The sequence below is a fragment of the Capricornis sumatraensis genome, chromosome 15 (assembly GCF_032405125.1).
Source record: "Capricornis sumatraensis isolate serow.1 chromosome 15, serow.2, whole genome shotgun sequence".
Lineage (NCBI taxonomy): Eukaryota > Metazoa > Chordata > Mammalia > Artiodactyla > Bovidae > Capricornis > Capricornis sumatraensis.
The window spans coordinates 43082392-43105262 of record NC_091083.1 but is presented as its reverse complement, the minus strand read 5'-3'; the positions used below and the strand labels follow the sequence as shown (position 1 = coordinate 43105262).

General features: G+C 44.5%; 1 protein-coding gene across 1 annotated transcript in view; it reads left to right on the top strand.

Moving 5' to 3' along the window:
* Positions 1-22871, top strand: part of RALGAPA2 (Ral GTPase activating protein catalytic subunit alpha 2) — a 252419-nt gene that overhangs the window by 126199 nt on the left and 103349 nt on the right. The window contains exon 24 of the mRNA XM_068986760.1: positions 17307-17435. Within this exon, the coding sequence (XP_068842861.1) occupies positions 17307-17435 (129 nt within the window). The remainder of the gene's footprint in view (positions 1-17306; positions 17436-22871) is intronic.

Sequence of the window (22871 nt, the reverse complement as noted above, 5' to 3'; positions counted from 1 at the left end):
CTCCCTTGGACCCCTCCTCCCATCCCTGCCTGCAATACCCTCCCTTGCTCCCACCCGGTTCCTCACCAGCTTCTCTTCCAAAGCTGTTCCCAGTTCTGCTTCGTTTGTCCTAATACTTAAGCAGCTTTTTCACCTCAGTCTTCCCCTCTGAATATGTGGACATGAAAGGAGCTAGGGTTTGGATTTATTAAAAACAGTTCCTATTAATTTCATCATTATTTAAAACATATGGACAGATCAATATGTGTGAAATGGAAAAGGACAGCTGAGGAAAGGAATGTTATTTTTATGTTTCTAAGAACATATATCAAAGACTGGAAAGTTTTCTTTGCTTAAAATTTAAGTAAACTATTCTTTAACAATGACTTACAGATTGAAGGTCTTAATGCAATTTGTCTGTTAAATACATCAAAGTTAAATTCGCCTTTAAATGTGGAACTTACATCAGTGCAATTATGGTTGCAAATTTGCATATAGAAATTTTGGGAAATGAGAGTCTTTGTCATATTCATCTGTGATGTTGCATTATTGTGCGTGTGTGCTCAGTTGCTTCAGTTGTGTCCAACTCTTTGCACCCCCATGGACTATAGCCCACCAGGCTCCTTTGTCCATGGGGTTCTCCAGGCAAGAATACTAGAATGGGTGTCCATGCCCTCCTCCAGGGGATATTCCTGAGCCAGGGATCAACCTGCATTTGCAGGTAGATTCTTTACCACTGAGCCACCAGGAAAGTTGTGTTATCATATTTGGTAACAAACCAAAAAGCACGGGGCCGCTCCCAGGTGGGGAAATAGGTTTAGCAAAGTCTGCTGCAGCTCCGGACCCTCGCTATGTGAAGTCAGGATGCAGTATAAGGGGTGACGGTTAGGAGCTTGGGCTCCCAGCCTTCTGTGCTCCAGGCTTGTCGTCCCTCTGAGTAGACAAGTGAGATGACCTCCTTGCACCTTGGCCCCCGACCTGCATATGATTGTAGCGCCGCCCTGAGGGGGCCCCTGGGAAACTTTGAGGGGCTAGACTGAGGAAGGCACTCAGTTTGAGGCCGCCACTGCACTTGGTGAGCACAGACTCCCACGGTGACACCAAGGATGCCGAGGAAGGCAGGGCAGCCCTTGGCCAAATGAGCCCATTTTATTTTTCCGATGTGTTAGGGTATTGGGTTCTTTTTCCCCTCCCCCATATTTTCTCTTACTTTGGAACAAAACCATTTGACTAAAACCTGTCACTAGGCATCCTGGAATTTCAGAACGTAGTATGGATGTGAGAGTTGGACTATAAAGAAAGCTGAGTGCCAAAGAATTGATGCTTTTGAACTGTGGTGTTGGAGAAGACTCTTGTGAGTCCTTTGAACTACAAGGAGATCCAACCAGTCCATCCTAAAGGAAATCAGTCTTGGGTGTTCATTGGAAGGACTGATGCTGAAGCTGAAATTCCAATATTTCGGCCACCTGATGCAAAGAACTGACTCATTAGAAAAGACCCTGATGCTGGGAAAGAATGAAGGCAGGAGGAGAAGGGGACGACAGAGGATGAGATGGTTGGATGGCATCACCAACTCAATGGACATGAGTTTGAGTAAGCTCTAGGAGTTGGTGATGGACAGGCAGGCCTGGCGTGCTGCAGTCCATGGGGTCGCAAAGATTCGGACACGACTGAGTGACCGGACTGAGTGACTGAACGGAGTGAAAAACAACCACTCCCCCTGCTGTGGGTCAGATATGAGGAATGACGTGTCCAGTGACCTTTGTGACCTGGATGTTTCTCGTGTGTCCTGGCCATTGGCTCCCTTTCCAGGCACTCTCCACCCGAGGCAACACCTGCCCACTGTGGAATCGATGCCAGAGGGCTGGACACCCTGGCGGCCAGTTGACATCCAGCCGTGTTCCAGCCCAGCAGGGGCCTGTGTGGCTCTAGACCGCAGGTGGGGCAGCCTGCATCGCTCCGGCCCCTCCATCACAGGCAGCCAAGACCCTGCTGGGGCTGCACCCTAATGGCTGGGTGCCTGGCTGGGCAGGGTTGCCGCCTGGGTCCTCTAGCCAGTCTATGAGCCCTCTAATGCCCTGATAGAAACCCCTGTTGTCTCAGACTCGGCATAGGAAATCTTTCGTTTGTAAGAACCTGGCTCCCCCGGTGAGGTCCTGGGAGGCACCAGTGGTGTGGGATCCACATGGCTCAATGTTTCAGGTGCTAAAAGCACTGGAAACATTTCCTTCTCCCCCACCTCACGCCCCCGGGAATTTGTTTTGTAGCCAAGAGTATTTAACTTGTTTTAGGAACGTTTTTGCTTTCACTCTGCTATACATTTTAGTGCATCTTTTCCTTACCAGTGCTAAAGAAAACATAGTTTTAAACATCACGCACAGAGGAATATTCTATCATAGAAGTCACAACAGTTCCTGATTTTCTTAACGGATGTTACAACCTCCTCTCATGAGATACATGATGGAATAATATAATAATAAACAATCATTTGTAAGGAGATCTCAAGGGGCTCCTCGGTGAGCATGAGGCTCAGGAGTGAGCCCTGAAAGCAAGGTGCGGGGCTGACACTTGTAAATTGGCCATACCTGCTTCTTCTAATAACCCCAGACAGCCTGTATCATGCAGCGATACGTAATGATTGCATCACCTTTTCTCAGACAAAGAATCGTTCTTTGCTGGAAATTTAGACATGACTAGAACCGTATGAGCTATACACAAATTTATAAATATATTTACAGCGAAACATCAGTGAATGTTCAGTTTTAGAAAAAGTGAAGGATTAACATGTCAGATTGGAGACCTAACTTATCTCCTATCCAAGGAAATAGTTCTAATACATCTCTAAAGTTCTTATTCTGTACAGGGAATGATTGTTACCCAGGTTTGAATTCATGGGATTTTAATTTGGTGCCAGAAGGATAAAGTGCATATTTATAAAGTTAAAGGACCAGCTAATGTTGGGAAGGTTAAATAATAATCTTGATGTGTGTCAGTAGAGGAACTTTAGAAGGCTCTCTTAAAAGCTTTGTCAAAAAACATTTTTTTTAAATTGTAGGTTTGTTACAATGAGTGAAATAAGATGAATTGCAGGCCTGCTTCCTAAGGTTTTTAAGAATGGGAAAATGTATATTCCAAGACTCCGGGATTTCAGATGGCTTTAGATTATATTCAGCATTTGACTTTAATGGATGACAAGCCTCGTACCGGGAACTCCCAGACCTGGGTGCTAGATTGAGCTCTGTCCCCCACCGGCCATGGGGACCTTGCCTGACCACAGGCAGTCAAGTGGATGAGGGGGCCCGGGGACCTTGGAGGCCCTTCCTTGAGCATTACTGGGTCCTCTGATTTATTATTGGGCATTTTATTATTAGGGCCACGTTGTCCTTTCCTCAATATAGTGAAAGCTTCAATGATCTTTTCCCATTGAGCACTTTTCCCCACCATAGTAAAGACCAGCGCGGTTCTGAGGGTGTATCTGGTGGTACAAGGCCCACAGACAATGCGTGTCTGTAACATCCGTCCTCTTATGCAAAGGGCTGCCTGAGAGATGCCCACACTGCAGAGATGGAACCATGCTGAACACCCCGAGGCGTTGGCTGGTTTGGAAGCAACTCACAGGGAATGGGCATCCGGCAGGACTTCCAAGGATGGTGGGAGGACAAGCGGGATGGGGTTTCTCAGGGCACGTCGAAGGAGCAACAACCAGGGTGGTGTTGGTCTGGTGCCCGATGTGTGCGTGGACATGACATGTGGACGTGGCTCCAGGCAGCACTGGAGAGAGCCTTGTTCAGAGCTGAGTTCATCCCACGGATAATGGGGAGCTGAGCACAAGCGCGTTAGGAAGCTTGGGCTTGGTGATTGTGTGGGGTGGACCATGGCCAGGAGGGCTGATGACAAGAGGCACAGAAACAGGCGAGGGGATGAGGACCTGGTGAGGATTTATGTGTGTGTGTGAGTTTATTTATATTTGTGTATACATGTCTGTGTGTCTATTTATATTGTTTGTTGTTGCTGTTATACTCACTAAATCATGTCCATCTCTTTTGCGATCCCATGAACTATAGCCCACCAGACTCCTCTCTCCGTGGGATTATCCCTGTAAGAATACTGGAGTGTGTTACCATTTCCTTCTCCAGGGGAATCTTTCCTTCACAGGGATCGAACCTGTGTCTCTTGCATTGGCAGGTAGATTCTTTACCACTGAGCCACCAGGGAAGCCCTGTGTATTTATATACTTGTGTACATGTATGTTCTATGTTTTGTGTGTGGAATATTGCACCCCAGTGGGGTGTAGGGCTGAATGCTAAGTGCCCTGAGAAGGCAGGATCTCCTGGCACTGTGTTCATTTTTTTTTCTCAAAGCAAGCATTGGTTCAGGAAAGCAAGGTGATGAATTGAGAAAAAGTGGGAGCAGGGCAGGATGGGACCTCCTCCTCACCATGGACACCGCAGCACCAGGGCAGACTCAGCAGGTGTGTCAGAGGGTACACCCAGGGGTGTCCCCAAAGAATTCTCACCTGCTGGGAAGTAGAAATATACAGGAAAGACTTCCAGGCACATTTTCTCTCCACGTGAGAGAAGGTGTTCTTTAATCCTGTCGGAATTCAAGCAAATTGTAGGTTTATTTACAGTTATTAAGCTAGAACTTCCAAAAGTCTCAGTTATTTTATGTTGCCTTAGCCCATTTTGTTACTGTTTGTTTTTCAAAGTAATTAGATGCTTAAAAGCAAACTTCTGTTTTTCTAAAAATATAATTCCCGTTAGTTTGAATTTACATTAGTCAAATTGAGTGGTATTTTACTGGAAAAAGGGTTTGCTGTAGCAATAAACAAAACTTTCAAGTTTTAGGTTTGATGGAAGAGTAAATATTTACAAGGATAGTTGGTGTGTGTCAGTTGTCTCCTGACGTGTATCCTTAAGTTAATAATAATTCCTACTGTGTGCTTGTTGTCCAGACCCCAAATGATGAAATGTCTGTATCACAGTCAGTCTTGTATTAGGTAGCATCCACTGGTTTCTGAGTGTTTCCCATAAGGTTTCGTGAGAATGGACAAGCCATAGATTAGTCAAGTTTCATCAAAGAACATTCTATTATAACTTGGTTCAGCTTCTCAATGGCCATGGAGACTTAAGATAGATGACTGCACCACAACAACAGACTGCAGGGCTTTTTCCTTCTCTTTTCAGCTGTAAAACCAGTAATTATTTTCATTAAGCTACAGTCCAAGCCCCCTGACACCTAACTAAGGAAAGTAGAACTATGTGAAAGGTAACAGATGGTGGAGGCTTCAATGATGGGGGTGACAAGTGTGCTGCCAACTTGTTCCACGGCTTCAAAAGGTGTAAGGTGATCGCCTAGGGGGTGGTCCTGAGAGGAACGGTCCACCTGAGAGGCCAACACTATGCTTTTGTCCAACTTCCCTTCCTGAACTGAAAATGTCAAGACTTTCAAGTACATGCTACCAGTGAAGGATACTAATTACATCTGTTTAGCCATCAGGGTCTAATAAGCGTCTGCATGACATACATTAAATAAAAATGCAATAGAGCAACTCAATATATGTGGAAAATTAAAAGCTTGTATTCCTACTGAATACGCTCACCATGCAGTGTATTAGCTGGCCTGCAGTTTGCAGCAGAGAAAATGTTCTTTTACCCCGAGGCCTCTCTCTGGAAGGTCCATGGTCTCTTGAAGCCCAAGTCTCCAGAATCTTCTTTAGCAGGCTCTCAGGGGGAGTGGACACTCCCATCAATGTGTCAATTGATAGAGCATCAAAGGAATCACAGGAGAGCTCCCTGAACCCACGTGCATCCTGGGGAGGAACAGGTGACTGTGGCCTCTGAGCTGGACCTTCTGGTTGAGCTTTTGGCTTCGTCAGTTTCAGAGCAGGCATTGACCTTCTTCAGTGGCAAGCTCACCCCCTTTGACAGGAGAACAGGGATTCCTGGGCCGTGGGGGAGCTCCAGGGATGTTGGGCGTGTCTGGAGATGTTCTGGTTGTCACAGTGGGGAGTGGGGCATGCTGGCATCTAGTGAGTAGAGGCCAGGGATGTCACACCCTACAGTGCCTAGGACTCCAGCAAAGACTACAACCCGGAGAGTCAGCAAAGAGAAGCTGTGCAGGGACGCCAGGGCAGGGGAAGGGCCAGGCCCTGTGAATTAACCCATGCATTTTGGCAGCCATCAGAGGATGAAAGGAAGCTCCCAGCTTAACCAAGGACAGAAAAACACGTGAAGGTTTAACCAGGGAGATTGAAGCAGGGGAGGCAGGTATTTTAGGTGAACTGTATGGAAATTGCCAATGTGGGACTGGTTTTCTAAAAAAGAGGAGGGAGGTACAGTTCCTGTGGTTCAGCTTGTAAAGTAAGGGCTTCCCTGGTGGCTCAGTGGTAAAGAATCTGCCTACCAACATAGAAGACACAGGTTTAATCCCTGGTCCAGGGAGATCCCACCTGCCTCAGAGCAACTATGCCTGTGTGCCACAGCTCCTGAACCTGTGCTCCAGAGCCCGGGAACCCCAAGTACTGAAGCCTGTGCACCTAGAGCCCACGCTCTGCAATAAGAGAAGCCATCACAATGAGAAGCCCTTGTGCCACAGCTAGAGAGTAACCCGCACAGCCACAAAGGCCCAGCACAGCCAATAAATTAAAAGAAAATCAATTGAAGAAGAAACACGTGAAGTGAACTGATTGATTCAGAATCAACATGAAGAATATCCGAGATGTATTTTGTCTGGAACCCAATCTGGCTGCGAGGATGCGGCTGTAGGTGTGAGTGCAGTGGGGAAGGGCTCAGGGGGTCTCTGTTCCCCCACGCAGGCCACCAGGGGAGCCGACAGGGAGAAGGTGAGCAGAGCACAGCCTGTGTGGTGGCAGGTCAGCCCATGGGCACAGATGGTGGCTTTCTTCAGAGGTCTGGAGCCATGTCTGGTGAGATATCAGGCCAGGGGACTTCCCAGCCCAGTGTCCAGTTCACACCAGGCGCATGACCAATTTGGGATTTGCAGCCTCTCACACTCTGGGGTATCTGTCCTAAGCCACCTGGCCTGGCCACCACACCAGCAGACTAAGGAAAGGGGCATCCACTGTGGGGCTTGAGCCCTGACCTTGCATGTGGATCTGTTTCCTTGCATCCGTGACCACATGTGCTTGTCTGGCTTGAGGTTCTTGTCCCATGAAGTAGGGTCTTAGCGGCTGTCTTGGGGGCCTTGGAAAGGTGAGCACAGTGAAACCCCAGTGCCAGATAGCAGAAGGGATTCCCTGCGACCAGAATCTCGCCTGCTGACCTATAAGATCCTCTTTTAACCATTTAGAACTCGATGAAGATTCTTGAGAAAATTCATGTTTCCTTTAGGCAGAGAAGAAATGAGATGGCTTCTCCTGTTTCAAGTCCTAAACAGTCATTTGGGGGAGGAGGCTGCTTCAACTACATTTGGAAGGGAGGGATATTTTTTTTTTAATATAAGAGATTTTTAAGTCATGATTGTGAGTTACGGTCCATCAAGATTGGCCTTGGATATGGGGAAACAACGTCAAGAAGAGCATTATAAATGAAAGTTTTGTTTCTGGGAGGAAGTGCTCTCCTTGTGGGGATTAATCTCTTTTTGTGCGTTGATTTCTTTTTAACGTGTAACAATAAGTGGCAGGGTGGTAATTGCAGATTGTTCAGCTATTAATGCTATTTACTGGAACACAGTTCAGAGAGAACATTGTTTTCTAAAGAAACAATAAACAACAGTTCTCTTTTGTTCTTCCTTGGAAAAATATCCTTTGGTAGGTATTTGTGGGCTTGAGAGATGTTAGCAAAAGAGAACCTTTTAGTAATAAGACGTTAAAATAAAATACCTTTTTTTTTAAACTCGAGTCTTGGGTGAGCATGTGCAGGATGAAGACCCATCACCTGACCTGGGTCCCCCTGGAGGGCTGGCTGGTCCCCAGTGGGTCCCTACGCTCTGGGCCTCACTCTCAACTGTACGAGCTGCCCCCTGCCCCTCAGAGGCCATTGCTTAGAGGAGGTTCCATCCTGTGATCGCACCTTCATGGGCATCAAGGCTGCGTGTGTAGTGTGTACATTCCGGAAGCACATTTTTAAGCCACGGCAGCCACTTGTTGACATCACTTGAAAGTATAGCTTTAAAAATATATTTGCATTCTTAAGCAGCGTGAACGAGGTGAAAAAATACTTTGCCCTTGAAAGCTAAGTGTCGCCCTCAGTGTGGTGTCATGCGTTCAAGGCTGTCTGCTCACAGATGTCCAGGGGGTCCCCGTTGACCCTGAGGTCACGGTTTCTCTTCTGATGCTTGGATTTGTGTCCACACCTTGGTCTCTTTCTGGCCTTGATTGACCTCTTACTCCCTGTGTATAAAATGGAAAGGTCGAATGATGACCTTCCAGATCTTCCTTCTCTAAGGTTTTGTGGTCCCAAGGAACACTAAATACACTGTCACGCAGACTCAGTGAATCTTCCCCACAGTGGATTTTGGTCCTTCTTTCTGAGAGAATAGGCATGTGTGTTGGAACCTAGTCTGGGTCTTTGCGTGAGGGTGAGGAACTGTTCTGCTTGGCATCAGTAGTGATGACAATTATACCTGCCCTGCACATTGGCCATGACCTCGGGCAGCACCTGAGTGTGTTCAGCTTATGGTTTTCTCTAAGAATTTCTTTTTAGTATCACGTTCAGTTCTGTCGCTCAGTTGTGTCTGACTCTTTGTGACCCCATGGACTGCAGCACGCCAGGCCTCCCTGTCCATCAACAACTCCTGGAGTTTACTCAAACTTATGTCCATTGAGTCAGTGATGCCATCCAACCATCTCATCCTCTGTCATCCTTTTCTCCTCCCGCCTTCAATCTTTCCGAGCATCAGGGTCTTTTCAAGTGAGTCAGTTCTTTTCATCAGGTGACCAAAGTATTGGAGTTTCAGCTTTAGCATCTGTCCTTCCAGTGAATATTCAGGACTAATTTCCTTTAGGATGGACTGGTTGGGCTGGTTCACTGTCATGAGGAGCGTCTATTTCTAGCTGAGGTATTCCTGAGACAAACAGTGTGGCTGCCTGTCTAGTACCTACATATGTGTGTGTGGTTCACACCCTGGGGCTTCCCTGGTGTCTTCAGGCAGTAAAGATCTGCCTTCCAATGCAGGAGATACAGGTTCCATCTCTGAGTTGGGAAGATTCTCTGGAGAAGGAAATGGCAACCCACTCCAGGATTCCTGCCTAGGAAATCCCATAGACAGAGGAGCCCAGTGGCCTACAGTCCGTGGGGTCACAAAAGAGTCAGACACGACTGAGCAACTAAACAATGTGGTTCACTCATGGGGATAACTCCTACCTCAGTGATACTATAGGTTCTCACGTGGTTAGGTGCCATTAGTGTGTTTCTGATCAGCCTCTTCTCAGTGAGGCTGTGACTCCTTGCTTCTGCTGCAGAACACGGTCAAAGCTATTGAGGACGGGTTGGAGGAGAGCTTAGAGAGACTTGACTAAGTTCTGCCTCTTCTGCAACAAGCAAGTGGTAGCCGCAGAGAAAGCAGAGTTTAGCATCGTCTGACCTACTCCCCCACCTCCTAGGCCCTGGTAGATTCTAGGGATGCACAGATGCCTTTGTGCACAGATCTGACTATTGGGGCGGTCCTCTTCCAGAACGAGGTGTCTGTGACCAGTGAGCTGAGTGCTCAATCTGTACACACAAGACTGGCACAGCCTCCAAGTGAAAGTGAAAGTTGCCTCAGTCATGTCCAACTCTTTGCGACTGCATAGACTCTAGCCCACCAGGCTCCTCTGTCCATGGAACCCTCCAGGCAAGAATACTAGAGCGGGTTGTCATGCCCTCCTCCAGGGGAGCTTCCTGACCCAGGGATTGAATCGGGGTCTCCTGCATTGCAAGCAGATTCTTTACCATCTGAGCCACTAGGGAAGCCCGACACAGCCTCCGTGCTCCCCTCCCCCCAATCCCCCCTACCTCGTCATTTACCAGCAGCAGCTCCTTGAAGCCCTCGCTTGCTAAAGTCTTGTCGCGAGGGGTTAATCACTGCTCCGAAGCACCTGCATCACCCTCATTAGGCCAGCCTGTTGTGCAAACTGTCATGTTGTGGATTTGAGGCTTATCAGGGTCACGGCTAAGACAGTCCTTACAGAGGCAGACCAAGGCATCTCCAGGGCCAGGGAGCGGGGGTGGGGGCAGCTGGCAAGTCCCTTCTCTCTGTGACTCTCAACAGCGTCCCTCATCTTCTGAAATTATAAATGTGCCAGGACTTCCTGGTGGGTTTGCAGCCTCCCTTCTCAGCCTCACAAGTTAGTGGTGACAGTGCACGATTCCATGAATAGATTAAAACCCACTAAGTTGTACTCTCTAAAGCGTGAATTATTCTAGGTAAATTATATTTAAAGCTTTTATAGACAACAAAAAGAAAAAGAGGCAGGTAAGACAGGCTGGTGATACTGTCAACTCCAGTGCCAGAATTCATATAGTGTTTCTTAAAATCAGTTAACCAATCAGTCTCTCCCTTTTCCTTGAGCAATCATCCCATCTTCATCAGTTTAAAGGCGAGCTGAGTTTTTCTTCTCAGATGAGGGATTCATTGTTAAGCAGTCATAAAAAAAAGAAAATCCAAGTCTTTCCTATAGGGCTTGTGGTTTGCAGTGGCTTTCTCTGCCATCTGCCTTCTAATTCTGTCCCTGGTCCTATGCATATGGTTCAAGTAGCAGTGCCTGTGACCCTTAGAAGTTTGTTTTGTGTTTGTCACTCTCTGCTTTGCTGTGTCTTCTCCAAAGCACTTTTCAGGGTGAGAAGTAGGAGGTGATTTTATTTCTCCAGCGGCAGAACCCAATTACTCTGTCCTGTCATATTTCTCCTGGCCTTGGTAACATAGTTACACCCGGAGAAGTCACGTTTGTCCAGCACGCATAAAAATCTCTGCCTTTCCTCCAAACAGATTACACCACACTTGGCCTTTTGAGCAGAGAACGAATTGCTTGTACTGCATATTCCTCGGCCCAGATCTTGAAAGTAATTTTTAAGCTTTGTCCTCTGTGTTTATTTCCAGTGACTTTCTGTAAGGGCAGTGCTTATGACATAATCTGTTATGACTTTCTTTTTCTTAATATGTATTTTTACATATTAAGCACTGGCTCTTAGTTGAGGCATGTGGGATCTAGTTCCCCTACGGGGGACCGAACCCCTGCATTGGGATCTGAGTCTTAGCCACTGGGCCACCAGAATTCCCTGTTATGTTTTCTTTCCTTCTTTTTTTTTTTTTAGATTAATGAATTTATTTTAATTGGAGGATAATTACTTTACAATATTGTGATGGGTTTTGCCATACATCAACATAAATCGACTTACAGGCCATAGTCATAAAGCCTTCTTATCAGCAAAAGCCCTTCCTGAACTACTGTAGAGCCTGGTGGGGCTAGGTCGCAGTTTGTGGTGTGTAGAGGAGGGCAGGTGCTAGAGGAGTAGAAACTCGGCAGCAGTAGTGAGGGGACCTTGGGATTGAACTTTGGTGGGGTGTGGTTCTTCAGAAGCCAAGACTTTTCTGTCACTCAGCATATCAGCCTCGCCAATAAGGTGATCATTGATACTTAGAAATTTGTTGTCGGCACACTTAAGGATTGTGCCTGCCTCTTTAATTGTTAAAGAAAGCTTAGATTATGTCTAGGGGTAGTGTTCCAAGTAACCCTCTGCACTCACTTCTTCTGCTAATTAGTAATTCCACGGATGGGATCTGTTAACCAGGTTAACGGGATAACCGGATCCCAACAGTCCACATCGTCCCAAACAGAAGAACTTTCCGTAGACTATTATAGAGAAAAGGTGTCTTCTGAAAACTAGCGAGGAAATCATTCAATGGTTTAGCATTTTCCCTCAGATGTGAAAGGAGGACTCCAGTGACTTCGCACACATGGGTTCTATTTCTGAACAATTCCGTTTGGCCTCCTGGAAGGTCTGAGTGACTTTCGGGGGAATAACCGGATCTATTTGCTCTGAGAAGCGGGCGCAAGGCCGCCGAGGAAGCAGGGAGACAGATGGCCAGCTATTGTGTTACCACCATCATCTGCTGGGCCGTGAGCAAATATTAAGTGAATAATATATATGTAATTGGTGTGAAAGTACAGTTGCAACATTTCTAATTCCATGTGAAGGATGGCTGCTTCTTGAACACTTGTATTTCATTGAATGTTATATTGAAATGTTTCTGTTTACAGGGTTAATCCATTTTAAACTGCTTTATAGTGAACGTTTTCCCCCCTTTTTTTGACACCACTGTGCAATATTTTGAATTGAAATGGCCTATAATAGCCCTTTTTTATTTTCCATAACAACACGAGCACTAAATTATAGCTGTGCAATTATGTAAACAATGGAAATGCTTCCAGAATGAATCCTTCCTTTTAAATTTTCATTTTGTGTAATTGTTGGAAGGTTTGGAGCCATAATAAACAAAATTATTTTACACATTTGTCGTTCTAAAGGTCAATTATAAGAGAACTAAAGAAACAGCACTATGCAAAATGAATAAACCAATTTCTGTTGCTATCACCATATGTTTTTCTTATCACTTATGGTTTTTCCAGTTGCTGTGTACATAGCATTCAATTAAAGCGATTCATTTACTAGGCTGAATGCGGTTCGTGTTTATAGAACTGTGCTTTGGAGGGGAGGAAGCAACACGCCTCTGTTTGAATTACCTGATTTTTTGTAAGATCAGCGATAAGAGACAGATGCTCCTACCAGTTCCTTTCCCATAAACCCGAATCTGTGGCTAAGCCGTACATCCATAATTATCGTCTTACAATCTAGTTTTCATACTCAGTGTAGCATGTGTGTGGACTTTTAACCAGAAACCAGAGGAAAATACTAGTTTGGGGGCCCGTTCTTCCTCCTACAGCTTTTCGCATATTGAATTTTATTTCTCTTGAACAAAAGCATGTGAAAGAGTTTCATGCTGGTCAGTGTTCAAGAATAAACTTCATTCCTATTTTAGAGTCCATTTTTTCATTCAGCTTGTTGTTTTGCTTATTATTTTCAGTCCTTTTAAAATGTGGAAAATAAACTAACTTTTGCTATCAGACTCACTTGATTGGGGTAAACTCTAGAACTCCTTAGAACAGCAGGCTCTAGCACATCTAAAGAAGAGCTTTACCTGTTTTTATTTCATCATTTGCCCTGTGAATTATATACACTTTGGCTGGTTGCTGTAACGCTTTTCTAAGGATATTATTTAAGAGCATTAATTTGTATTTTTTTTAACTTCTGGGAGAATGTAATCTAAGAGGCTTTGGGGGCCACCTTTGAAATGTTTTAAAAAGCTCTGTCTGAGTATCAGCAAAATAGCAGTTCACTGAATTCTACAAAGTAAATTACAGAAAGTCAAAAATCCCTCATAGTCCTTCCCTTTTTACTCTACTTACTTCTGTATGACCCTTTCCAGTTTACAAAGGCGTGTGTTCACATCTTTCCTGATACATTCAAGTCCAGGGGAAATCAGCCCCTGCTTGGAAGAGAAACCAGAAGTTCTCAGCACAATGTGGTCTGTCCACGACTACACGCAGGGGGCCTTGACCCCCAGACCTGGGACTCTTTTTACGCTGCCAGAGTCTGACTGCAGAACAGGGCCATTTCCCACAAAGGAGGAGGCACGGAATAGCCCTGAGTTGCACTCGAGGAGCTGTTGCCCTGGCTCTGCCAGCTCCGTGACTCCCAGGCAGGCGGCTGGATCAGGGAAAGAATTCTCACTCCGCCCAGGATGCAAACCACGTTTTTAACAGGGAGAGCCTGCATCCGACTGGAACCTTTAGCAAAAATTCAGTATCCTTGGTTCACTATAATTGTACTGATTTAAGGGTTATTTCCTATTTATTACATAGGCTGGGGCTTCCCATGGGTGGCGCAGTGGTAAAGAATCTGCCTGCCAATGCAGGAGTCACAGGAGATGCGGGTTTGATTCCTGGGTCAGGAACATACCTTGGAGCAGGAAATGGCAACCCACTCAACCATTTTGGCCTGGGAAATCCCATGGACAGAGGAGGCTGGTGAGCTCCATGGGGTCTTAAAGAGTCAGACACAACTGAGTGACTGAGCATGCACACACACACAGGCATGACACAGAATACTGGTTTTCCAGAACATTCTTATTTACTTGGGAAAAAAAAGTGAGTTACTTTTTAAAAAACGACATGGTGTTCCCTTTGGACTTGAATATGACAAAAAACAAACAAACAAAAAAAACATGAGGGTTGTATGTGCATAATTGGTGTTTGAGAAGCACTGTCCTGTCTGGTCTCTGCAAAGGCCTGCTGACTGAGTGGAAAGTTTCAGTCTCAGGATTTCCATCTTTGCAAAGACTGCAGCTATCACTGTGCTCGGGATATGTAGAGAGGAAGGTGAGAGAGGGCTCCTCCCGGAAATGGCCAAGCACTGGGTGGACCCCACTCTTCTGGGAAGGTGCAGATGCTGTCCTTCTAGCACCCGAGTTGTTCCTGATTTCAAAATGTCGTCACTAAGATGTAGTCTTCAGGCTGTTGCATTTCAGTGTGGGTAAGTGGAATAAGCCAACATATGGCCCTAAGTTGGCCAACTGGCCACACAGTCCCCCCCTTTAACCCCCACGTTAACCCCAGCCCAGCGCTGCTGTATCTGGCGGCTCCGCTTCTCCTGGGGGCCGCCTTCCGTGGGTGGCGGGCAGGCCAGGCCAGCCATCTGTCATCTTGCCCTCTCTTTCCAATCTTCTCGCCCATAGAAACAGGTTCCGTTGAAGAGCCTGGCTGCAGTCCAGGGGGTGGGGAGCCTGGGACTTGATCTTGCTGCCCGCACTTCTGCTGTCTTCAGTACTGGTGGCAACTTACTTTTTGGAATGCCCCATTTGCAGCTCGTTGCCCTGACATATCTGACACTTGTGAAGCGAAAATGGATTTCATGTATAAATTCTGGCTTTAGCTTGTTAAAGGATTTTGTTCCTAATTCCCATAAACTCATCCCAGAAAACCCTTTTTTAAAATTAAACCTCTCAATTCCAGTGGTTTAAAAAAAAGAAATCTGTGATTTAAGTATGTGCTAAAGATGTTAAAAATCCACAGGGATCAAGGCTCAGTTCCTCCTCTCAACAGATGGAATGAAGGCAAACCTAACCAAGTTAACATCATGGTTGTTTGCATTATTAATCTTCCCATGCATGGCATTCTGCTACCTGGCAAGCCAGGTTTGCACGAATCCTTTCGTGGCAGCAGATGTCAACAGAAGAGCACTTCCATCTGCTGCCCGAGACCGTGATGCCTGATACCCCTCGACGAGGCCCAGCGCAGAGTGTACCTCTGTGAGTAATTACAGGTGTGTGGTGAGGAGCCCAGGGCATTAATCAGAGGCTTCATTATGAAAAAGGTGGATCTTTTGTTCCGCTTCTGGAGCGAGAGTTGACCACACACTTTCTAAACTGCAGTGTCCATCTGCTCAGCTCCTAGAATGTTTGCCTTGGCTGATGTGGACACTGAAATGTATCAAAGGACGTGATTACAGCAGGTTTAAACATTAACCCTGGAGAAGCGTGGTTCGGGTTTTTCTTTCCTTTCCTCCTTCCTTCCTCCCTTTTATCTGCTTATTTATCTGTTTGATCTCTCTATTTTTCAGTATCGGAAAATGTCTGCTGAAATGCTAAAACCTTGCATTAGTAGTTGTGAAGTAATTTGCCATATAAGAGTCTTAATAGAGTAGGCACTGCACAGTCATTTTTAAAGGACATAAACATAATGATTTGTAGACACTGAGTGAGCTGACTGTGTAAGGAAGAAACCATAGAAAAATGTTTTGTGAACACCGGAAAATTTTCTTTTACCATTACAAGTTTTTCACTGCGGTTATTTTTATTATAAAGGACTTAACCTGTTAGGATGTAGCACATTGCTACTCCTTTACTCTAATTTAATCGAGTTAAATCGGGATTATCTTAAGGATTTTGAAATAGCCACCCTGAGATTTTAGGAAGGTTTGGGGGATGTTTTCTGGTGTGTTTTTCTTCTTACTCCTACTTTTGGGGACTAATTCTAGGTTATGTAACTGCAAGTCACCTACCTGTAGCACTTCAGTACATTTGCTAAATCCACTTGGCCTAGAACAGCATGAAAACAGTTTGTGGTTTTCTTACTAATCCTCTTTGCACACAAACACTCACACAGATGGCTTCAGAGATGTGGCCCAGCCGTGGATGGCAGGAATGCCGTCCAGGAGGGGAGCGGCGGTCTGCCATGGGCTGGAATGGGGTGTCAGTCTCAGAACAGAGCTGGCAGGCAGGGGCCAGCTGGCCACCCACCAGTGAGAAGCCTGGTGTCCGGGGGAGATCATCCACTCGCTGTACTGGGCACAGCTGTCTCACTATCCACTTCTACTCAGAGCACTGCCCACCATGTGATCCATCCCAGCAGGACCTCATACCCCCTCCACTCCCGCTGTTTCACTCTTACAGTCACCCAAGGAGTGAAGTTTCCGTCTCTGCCGACTCGAGGAGTTTGTCATAGAATAGTGTGCTTTGACTTTTGTGAACTGAAGAAGTTGAGAACTGACAGCTGCTTGCAGGTTTCATGTATTCATCTACTTCCACACTCCTCAGATGGTAAAGAGTCTGCCTGCAATGCAGGAGACCTGGGTTCAATCCCTGGCTCAGGAAGATCCCCTGGAGGAGGGCATGGCAGTCCACTCTAGTATTCTTGCCTGGTGAATCCCATGGACAGAGAAGACTGGGGGGCTACAATCCCTGGGGTCGCATAGAGTCAGACACGACTGAGCAACTAACACACAGCACACACAAAGACTCCTGTAGCTTGTCCAGGGAGCTTGCCTCTGCATGAAAAAGGCAGAAGCGTCTAGTCCCAATGCCACGATTTAGATCTTAGACAAGTCACCCTACGAATGGTTTAGCATCTCCATTTTCTGACCTGTAAAATGAATATAGTAGCTCTGGACTAACTCATCTCCTAGAACCTTTCTCACTGAAAAAGTCCCACGAGTCTGTGTTCTCTTAGATAATCACACAGTAGCCTTATGTACCAGGCTTCCCTTGTGGCTCAGCCATAAATACTCCACCTGCAGTGCAGAAGTCACAAGAGAGACGGATTCAATCCCTGGGTCAGGGAGATCTCCTGGTGGAGGGCAAGGTAACCCACTCCAGTATTCTTGCCGGAAAAATGCCATGGACAGAGTAGCCTGGCAGGCTACAGTCCATAGTGTTGTAAAGGGTCAGACACAACTGAAACCGAGCCCAGTCATATGTACAGATGAACTGATGACTTTGGAATTGTGGTCTTGAAAGTTACAATGGTGTTTTCTTCTCTCCCCTTCTAGGATATCCTAAATACCATCATAAGGCACTGCCCGCCCCGCTTCTTCTCCCTGGGTTTGCCTGGCTTCTCCATGCTGGTGGGGGACTTCATCACGGCTGCTGGCAGGGTCCTCAGTGCAGACACGCTGGCGGTGAGTGTGACAATGCTCAACACCCGGCTCCCAGGAGGCTTCCCGGTGGCTAACAAGGTTCAGATTTCTCCACTCCTAACAGGTGTTGACTCATTAGTGCAACGTGAAACCGGGCTCTCGGGTAGAAGCCCTGGCAGCTGATGTGTGAAATTGTAGGATAAGATGACACGCTGGTGGTGGAAAGGCGTTTCATCAAAAGGCCAGAGTGTGAGAAATCATATCCTCACTAATATCTCAGCACATTTGCACGGTGAGAAGCAGGACTTGCCTCCTAGAATCTCATTAGCATTTTCCAATAAATGGTGGCGCAGACATGACGTCTGTGTTCAAGGGAGAATCTTAAGTATACATACTCAATGAAGCTTTTTTCTTGTTATTAAGTCTTAGTTATTGTAAGTCTAATAGAAAATATGTTCTTAAAATATAAACTTAGAACTTTAAAATCTTTAACCAAAAAATTGATACATATCTTTTTATTCATATGGCTTAAAACTCGGGCAGAATTCTTATACTAAAAAACTAGAAGCTAGTGGACTAAATGAGCATTAAGGGCTACAAAAAGAATTTATTTGTAACCTCAATGTTTACCTCCTAATACTGTTATTATTAGGGCAAGGTATTAATGCCTTTGAATGAAGATTCTTATCTGTTTTAGTTTAAAGGCTTTCATATCTGTACTTGTACACATCTGTGTTCTGTATGGCTGTTACCTGTCCAGACCTATTTTTCCCCTCTTCAAATGGCTTTCCTGGTCGCTCAGATGGTAAAGTATCTGCCTGCAATGCAGAAGACCTGAGTTCGATCCCTAGGTCAGGAAGATCCCCTGGAGAAGGAAATGGCAACCCACTCCAGTACCCTTGCCTGGAAAATCCAATGGACAGAGGAGCTCTCTAGGCTACAGTCCATGGAGTTGCAGAGAGTTGGACACAACTTCAATTCAAATGGAGTAAATAAATTAGTTTTAATGTTTGTCATGACTGGTATTAAAATCAATGTGAGTATCCAGCTACCTAAGTTTTTTTTAACACATTGTTACTTTTTCATTTTCCTTATTTCTTTTTCTCAGGGCAAATTCAAACTCCAGCCCTGGATTTTAAATTAAATTGTTTCTTAATACTTTGTATCACTGGTATTTCATGCTGGCACATTCATGCAATTTTTCTTATAGAGATAAATTAAAAACAAAGGGGAGGAAAGAGATATGAGAGCAAAAGGGAAGGATGAGTGGAAAGATGGAAGGAAAATGTTGAATTTGACTTTTTTTGTAAAGATTATGACAACTTTTCATACTTATTTCTGAAAAAGATTATAGGATAATCATTCGCTAAGAATCTCCTAATTTATTTTTAGTCATTCAAATCTGCATTGAAAAATCTTTGGAAAAAAATTGAAAAAACTTTCAGGAAAAAAAAAGCATTGGAAAAAGAGGATAGAGGAAGGAAAATCATACATTATTGAAATTTTATTTACTTGCTCTGAGAGTTTCCTGTGAAAATGCAGGTGCCCTTTCTAGTGATAATTTCATGCATAATGGTCATTCTCAGTGAAAATTTATCTTTTGGCTAGATAAGTTATTAAAGTAGCCTTCCAAAACATTTTTTAAAGAGAAAGAGAGAAAATATGAGAATGTGAATGTAAGAGTTACATTGCATAAAGAGACAGTACCTCTTCAAATTGCTTTGAATCACTGCAGCTTATTAATATCAGGTAAGGTGGTGACTCAGATGGTAAAGAATCCACATGCAATGCAGGAAACCTCTTGCAATTCAGGAGACACAGGTTCAATCCCTGGCTTGGGAAGGTTCCCTGAAGAAGGAAATGGCACCCCACTCCAGTATTCTTGCCTGGAAAATCTCATGGACAGAGGAGCCTGCTGGGCTATAGTCCATGGGATAGCAAAGAGTTGGACACGACTTAGTGGCTAAACCACCACCACCACAGCCTTAGTTTAAACTTGAGGTTTAAAATCATAAGGGAACCAGTGAGAGGTGTTTCAATGGGGCCACAGCTGCTTAGTCAAAATTTTGAGTTAACACAAGTCAGCTGCTCCCTCTGGAGGGCACAGAGGTGGAATGACACAGTGTCTTGAATTTGCTTTATTGAAAGTAGAAACTTTTTTTTAAGTTTTTTTTTTTTTTTTAATGGGTCATTTTTTAAGCCTTTATTGAATTTGTTACAGTATTGCTTCTGTTTTGGTATTTTGGGTCATAAGGCATGTGGGGTCTTAGCTCCCTGACCAGGGATTGAACCTGCACCCCCTAATTTGGAAGGCAGATTCTTTTTTTAAAATTAATTTATTTATTTCAATGGAGGCTAATTACTTTACAGTATTGTGGTGATTTTTGCCGTACATTGACGTGAATCAGCCATGGGTGTACATGTGTCCCCTGACCCCAAACCCCTCTCCCCATCCCATCCCTCAGGGCTGTCCCAGTGCACCGGCTCTGAGTGCCCTGTTTCATGCATCGAACTTGGACTGGTCAACTGTTTCACATATGGTAATATACTTGTTTCAGTGCTATTCTCTCAAATCATCCCACCTCGCCTTCTCCTACAGAGTCCAAAAGTCTGTTCTTTACATCTGTGTCTCTTTTGCTGTCCCAAATATAGGGGCGTTGTTACCATCTTTTTAAATTCCATATACATGCGTTAATATACTGTATTGGGTTTTTTTCTTTCTGACTTACTTCACTCTGCGTAATAGGCTCCAGTTTCATCCAGTTAATTAGAACTGACTCAAATGCGTTCTTCTTAATAGCTGAGTAATATTCCATTGTGTATATGTACCACAACTTTCTTATCCATTTGTCTGCCAATGGACATCTAGGTTGCTTCCATGCTCTAGCTATTGTAAACAGTGCTGTGATGAACACTGGGGTACACGTGTCTCTTTCAGTTCTGGTTTCCTCAGTGTGTATGCCCAGCAGTGGGATTGCTGGGTTATATGGAAGTTCTATTTCCAGTCTTTTAAGGAATCTCCACACTGTTCTCCATAGTGGCTGTACTAGTTTGCATTCCTACCAACAATGTAAGAGGGTTCACTTTTCTCCACACCCTCTCCAGCATTTATTGCTTATAGACTTTTGGATAGCAGCCATTCTGACTGGCGTGAAATGGTATCTCATTGTGGTTTCGATTTGCATTTCTCTGATAATGAGTGATGTTGAGCATCTTTTCATGTGTTTGTTAGCCATCTGTACGTCTTCTTTGGAGTAATGTCTGTTTAGTTCTTTGGCCCATTTTTTTGATTGGGTCATTTATTTATCTGATATTGAGGGGCATGAGCTGCTTGTATATTTTTAAGGTTAATTGTTTGTCAGTTGCTTCATTTGCTATTATTTTCTCCCATTCTGAAGGCTTTCTTTTCACCTTGCTTATAGTTTCCTTTACTGTATCAAAGTTTTCAATTTTAATTAGGTCCCATTTGTTTATTTTTACTTTTATTTCCATTACTCTGGGAGGTGAGTCACAGAGGATCTTGCTCTGATTTATGTCAGAGTGTTCTGCTTGTGTTCTCCTCTAGGAGTTTTATAGTTTCTGATCTTGCATTTAGATCTCTAATCCATTTTGAGTTTCTTTTTGGCTATGGTGTTAGAAAGTGTTCTAGTCTCATTCTTTTACCAGCTTTCCCAGCACCACTTGTTAAAGAGATTGTCTTTTCTCCATTGTATATTTTTGCCTTCTTTATCAAAGATAAGGTATCTATAGGTGCATGGATTTATCTCTGGACTTTCTATTTTCTTCCATTGATCCATATTTTTGTCTTTGTGTCAGTACCGTACTGTCTTGATGACTGTAGCCTTGTAGTATAGTCTGAGGTCAGGCAGGTTGATTCCTGTAGTTCCATTCTTCTTTCTCAAGATTGCTTTGGCTATTCGAGGTTTTTTGTGTTTCCATACAAACTGTGAAATTATTTGTTCTAGTTCTATGAAAAATACTGTTGGTAGCTTGATAGGGATTGCACTGAATCTATAGATTGCTCTGGGTAGTATACTCATTTTCACTATATTGAATCCTTCTGATACATGAATATGGTATATTTTTCCATCTATTTGTGTCATCTTTGATTTCTTTCATCTGTGTTTTATAGTTTTCTATATATAGGTCTTTGGTTTCTTTAGGTAAATTTATTCCTAGGTATTTTATTCTTTTCATTGCAGTGGTGGATGGGGTTGTTTCCTTAATTTCTGTTTGCTCATTGTTAGTGTATAGGAATGCAAGGGATGTCTGTGTGTTAATTTTATATCCTGTAACTTTACTATGTTCGTTGATTAGCTTTAGTAATTTTCTGGTGGTTTCTTTAGGGTTTTCTATGTAAAGGATCATGTCATCTGCAAACAGTGAGAGTTTTACTTCTTCTTTTCCATCTGGATTCCTTTTATTTCTTTTTCTTTTCTGATTGCTGTGGCTAAAAATTCCAAAACTATGTTGAGTAGTAGTGGGGAGAGTGGGCACCCTTGTCTTGCTCCTGATGTTAGGGGAAATGCTTTCCGTTTTTCACCATTGAGGGTAATGTTTGCTTTGGATTTATCATAATTTTGGCTTTTATTATGTTGAGGTATGTTCCTTCTATGTGGAAGGCAGATTCTTAACCACTGGGCCACTAGGGAAGTCTCAAAAGTGGAAAGTTTTAAACAAATATTAAATATTGAAATGAAAAAATGAAAAGGAAATGAATGAGGCAAGAGTGGTAACATCTTGCATCTAGGCGTTGGGTCCATGGATATCACATTTTTCCACTTATACATTTAGACATTTTGTTAACATGAAAATAGGGAAAAGTAAGAGCAGAGAGGAGAGGGCAGTACTGGAGGCAGGGGGCATCATGCAGTCACGGGACCTCATGGCAAGGACGAGCCTGTTGGGGTGAGATGCCTTCTGGACCCCGAGCAGAGACGGCAGACACGTTGTCAGGTCTACAGATGTAGACTCAGGAAGGAAGCCTGGGCTACAGAGAGGTGGTGGTGGAGGGTTAGCCACATGAGGAGGCATTTAAAGCCTCAGGTCTGGATGTCCTGGAGAAGTGAGTGTAGGTCTAGGAAGGGAGACGGCCAAGAACTGGGCTCAGTACCCCGGAGTCCAGATCCTGAGAAATGAGGGGTTCGAGCACAGGGACTGTCAGGCCCCCTCTGCAATCCACTAAGGTGTCTGACTGATGGAAGGACTCTCTGGAGCATGGGAGCTGTTGGCCACATCCCCTGCCATGAGGGGTCAGGTGAGACCAGGCCTGGATGGTATCTAGTGTGGGTCTTGCCTTCTGGAGGTTGTGTAACAAGAAGCTGTGAGCTCCCTGACCGACTTCAGCAAATCTGAACATTTTGCCGTTAGTCGTTTAAAATCTTTGTATTTAAAACATGCAGTAAAACAGTAAACATATAGTGACTTCATCCCTGAGACCATTGCCCCAGCAGAGCTGTCTCGAAGTCATGGAAAAGT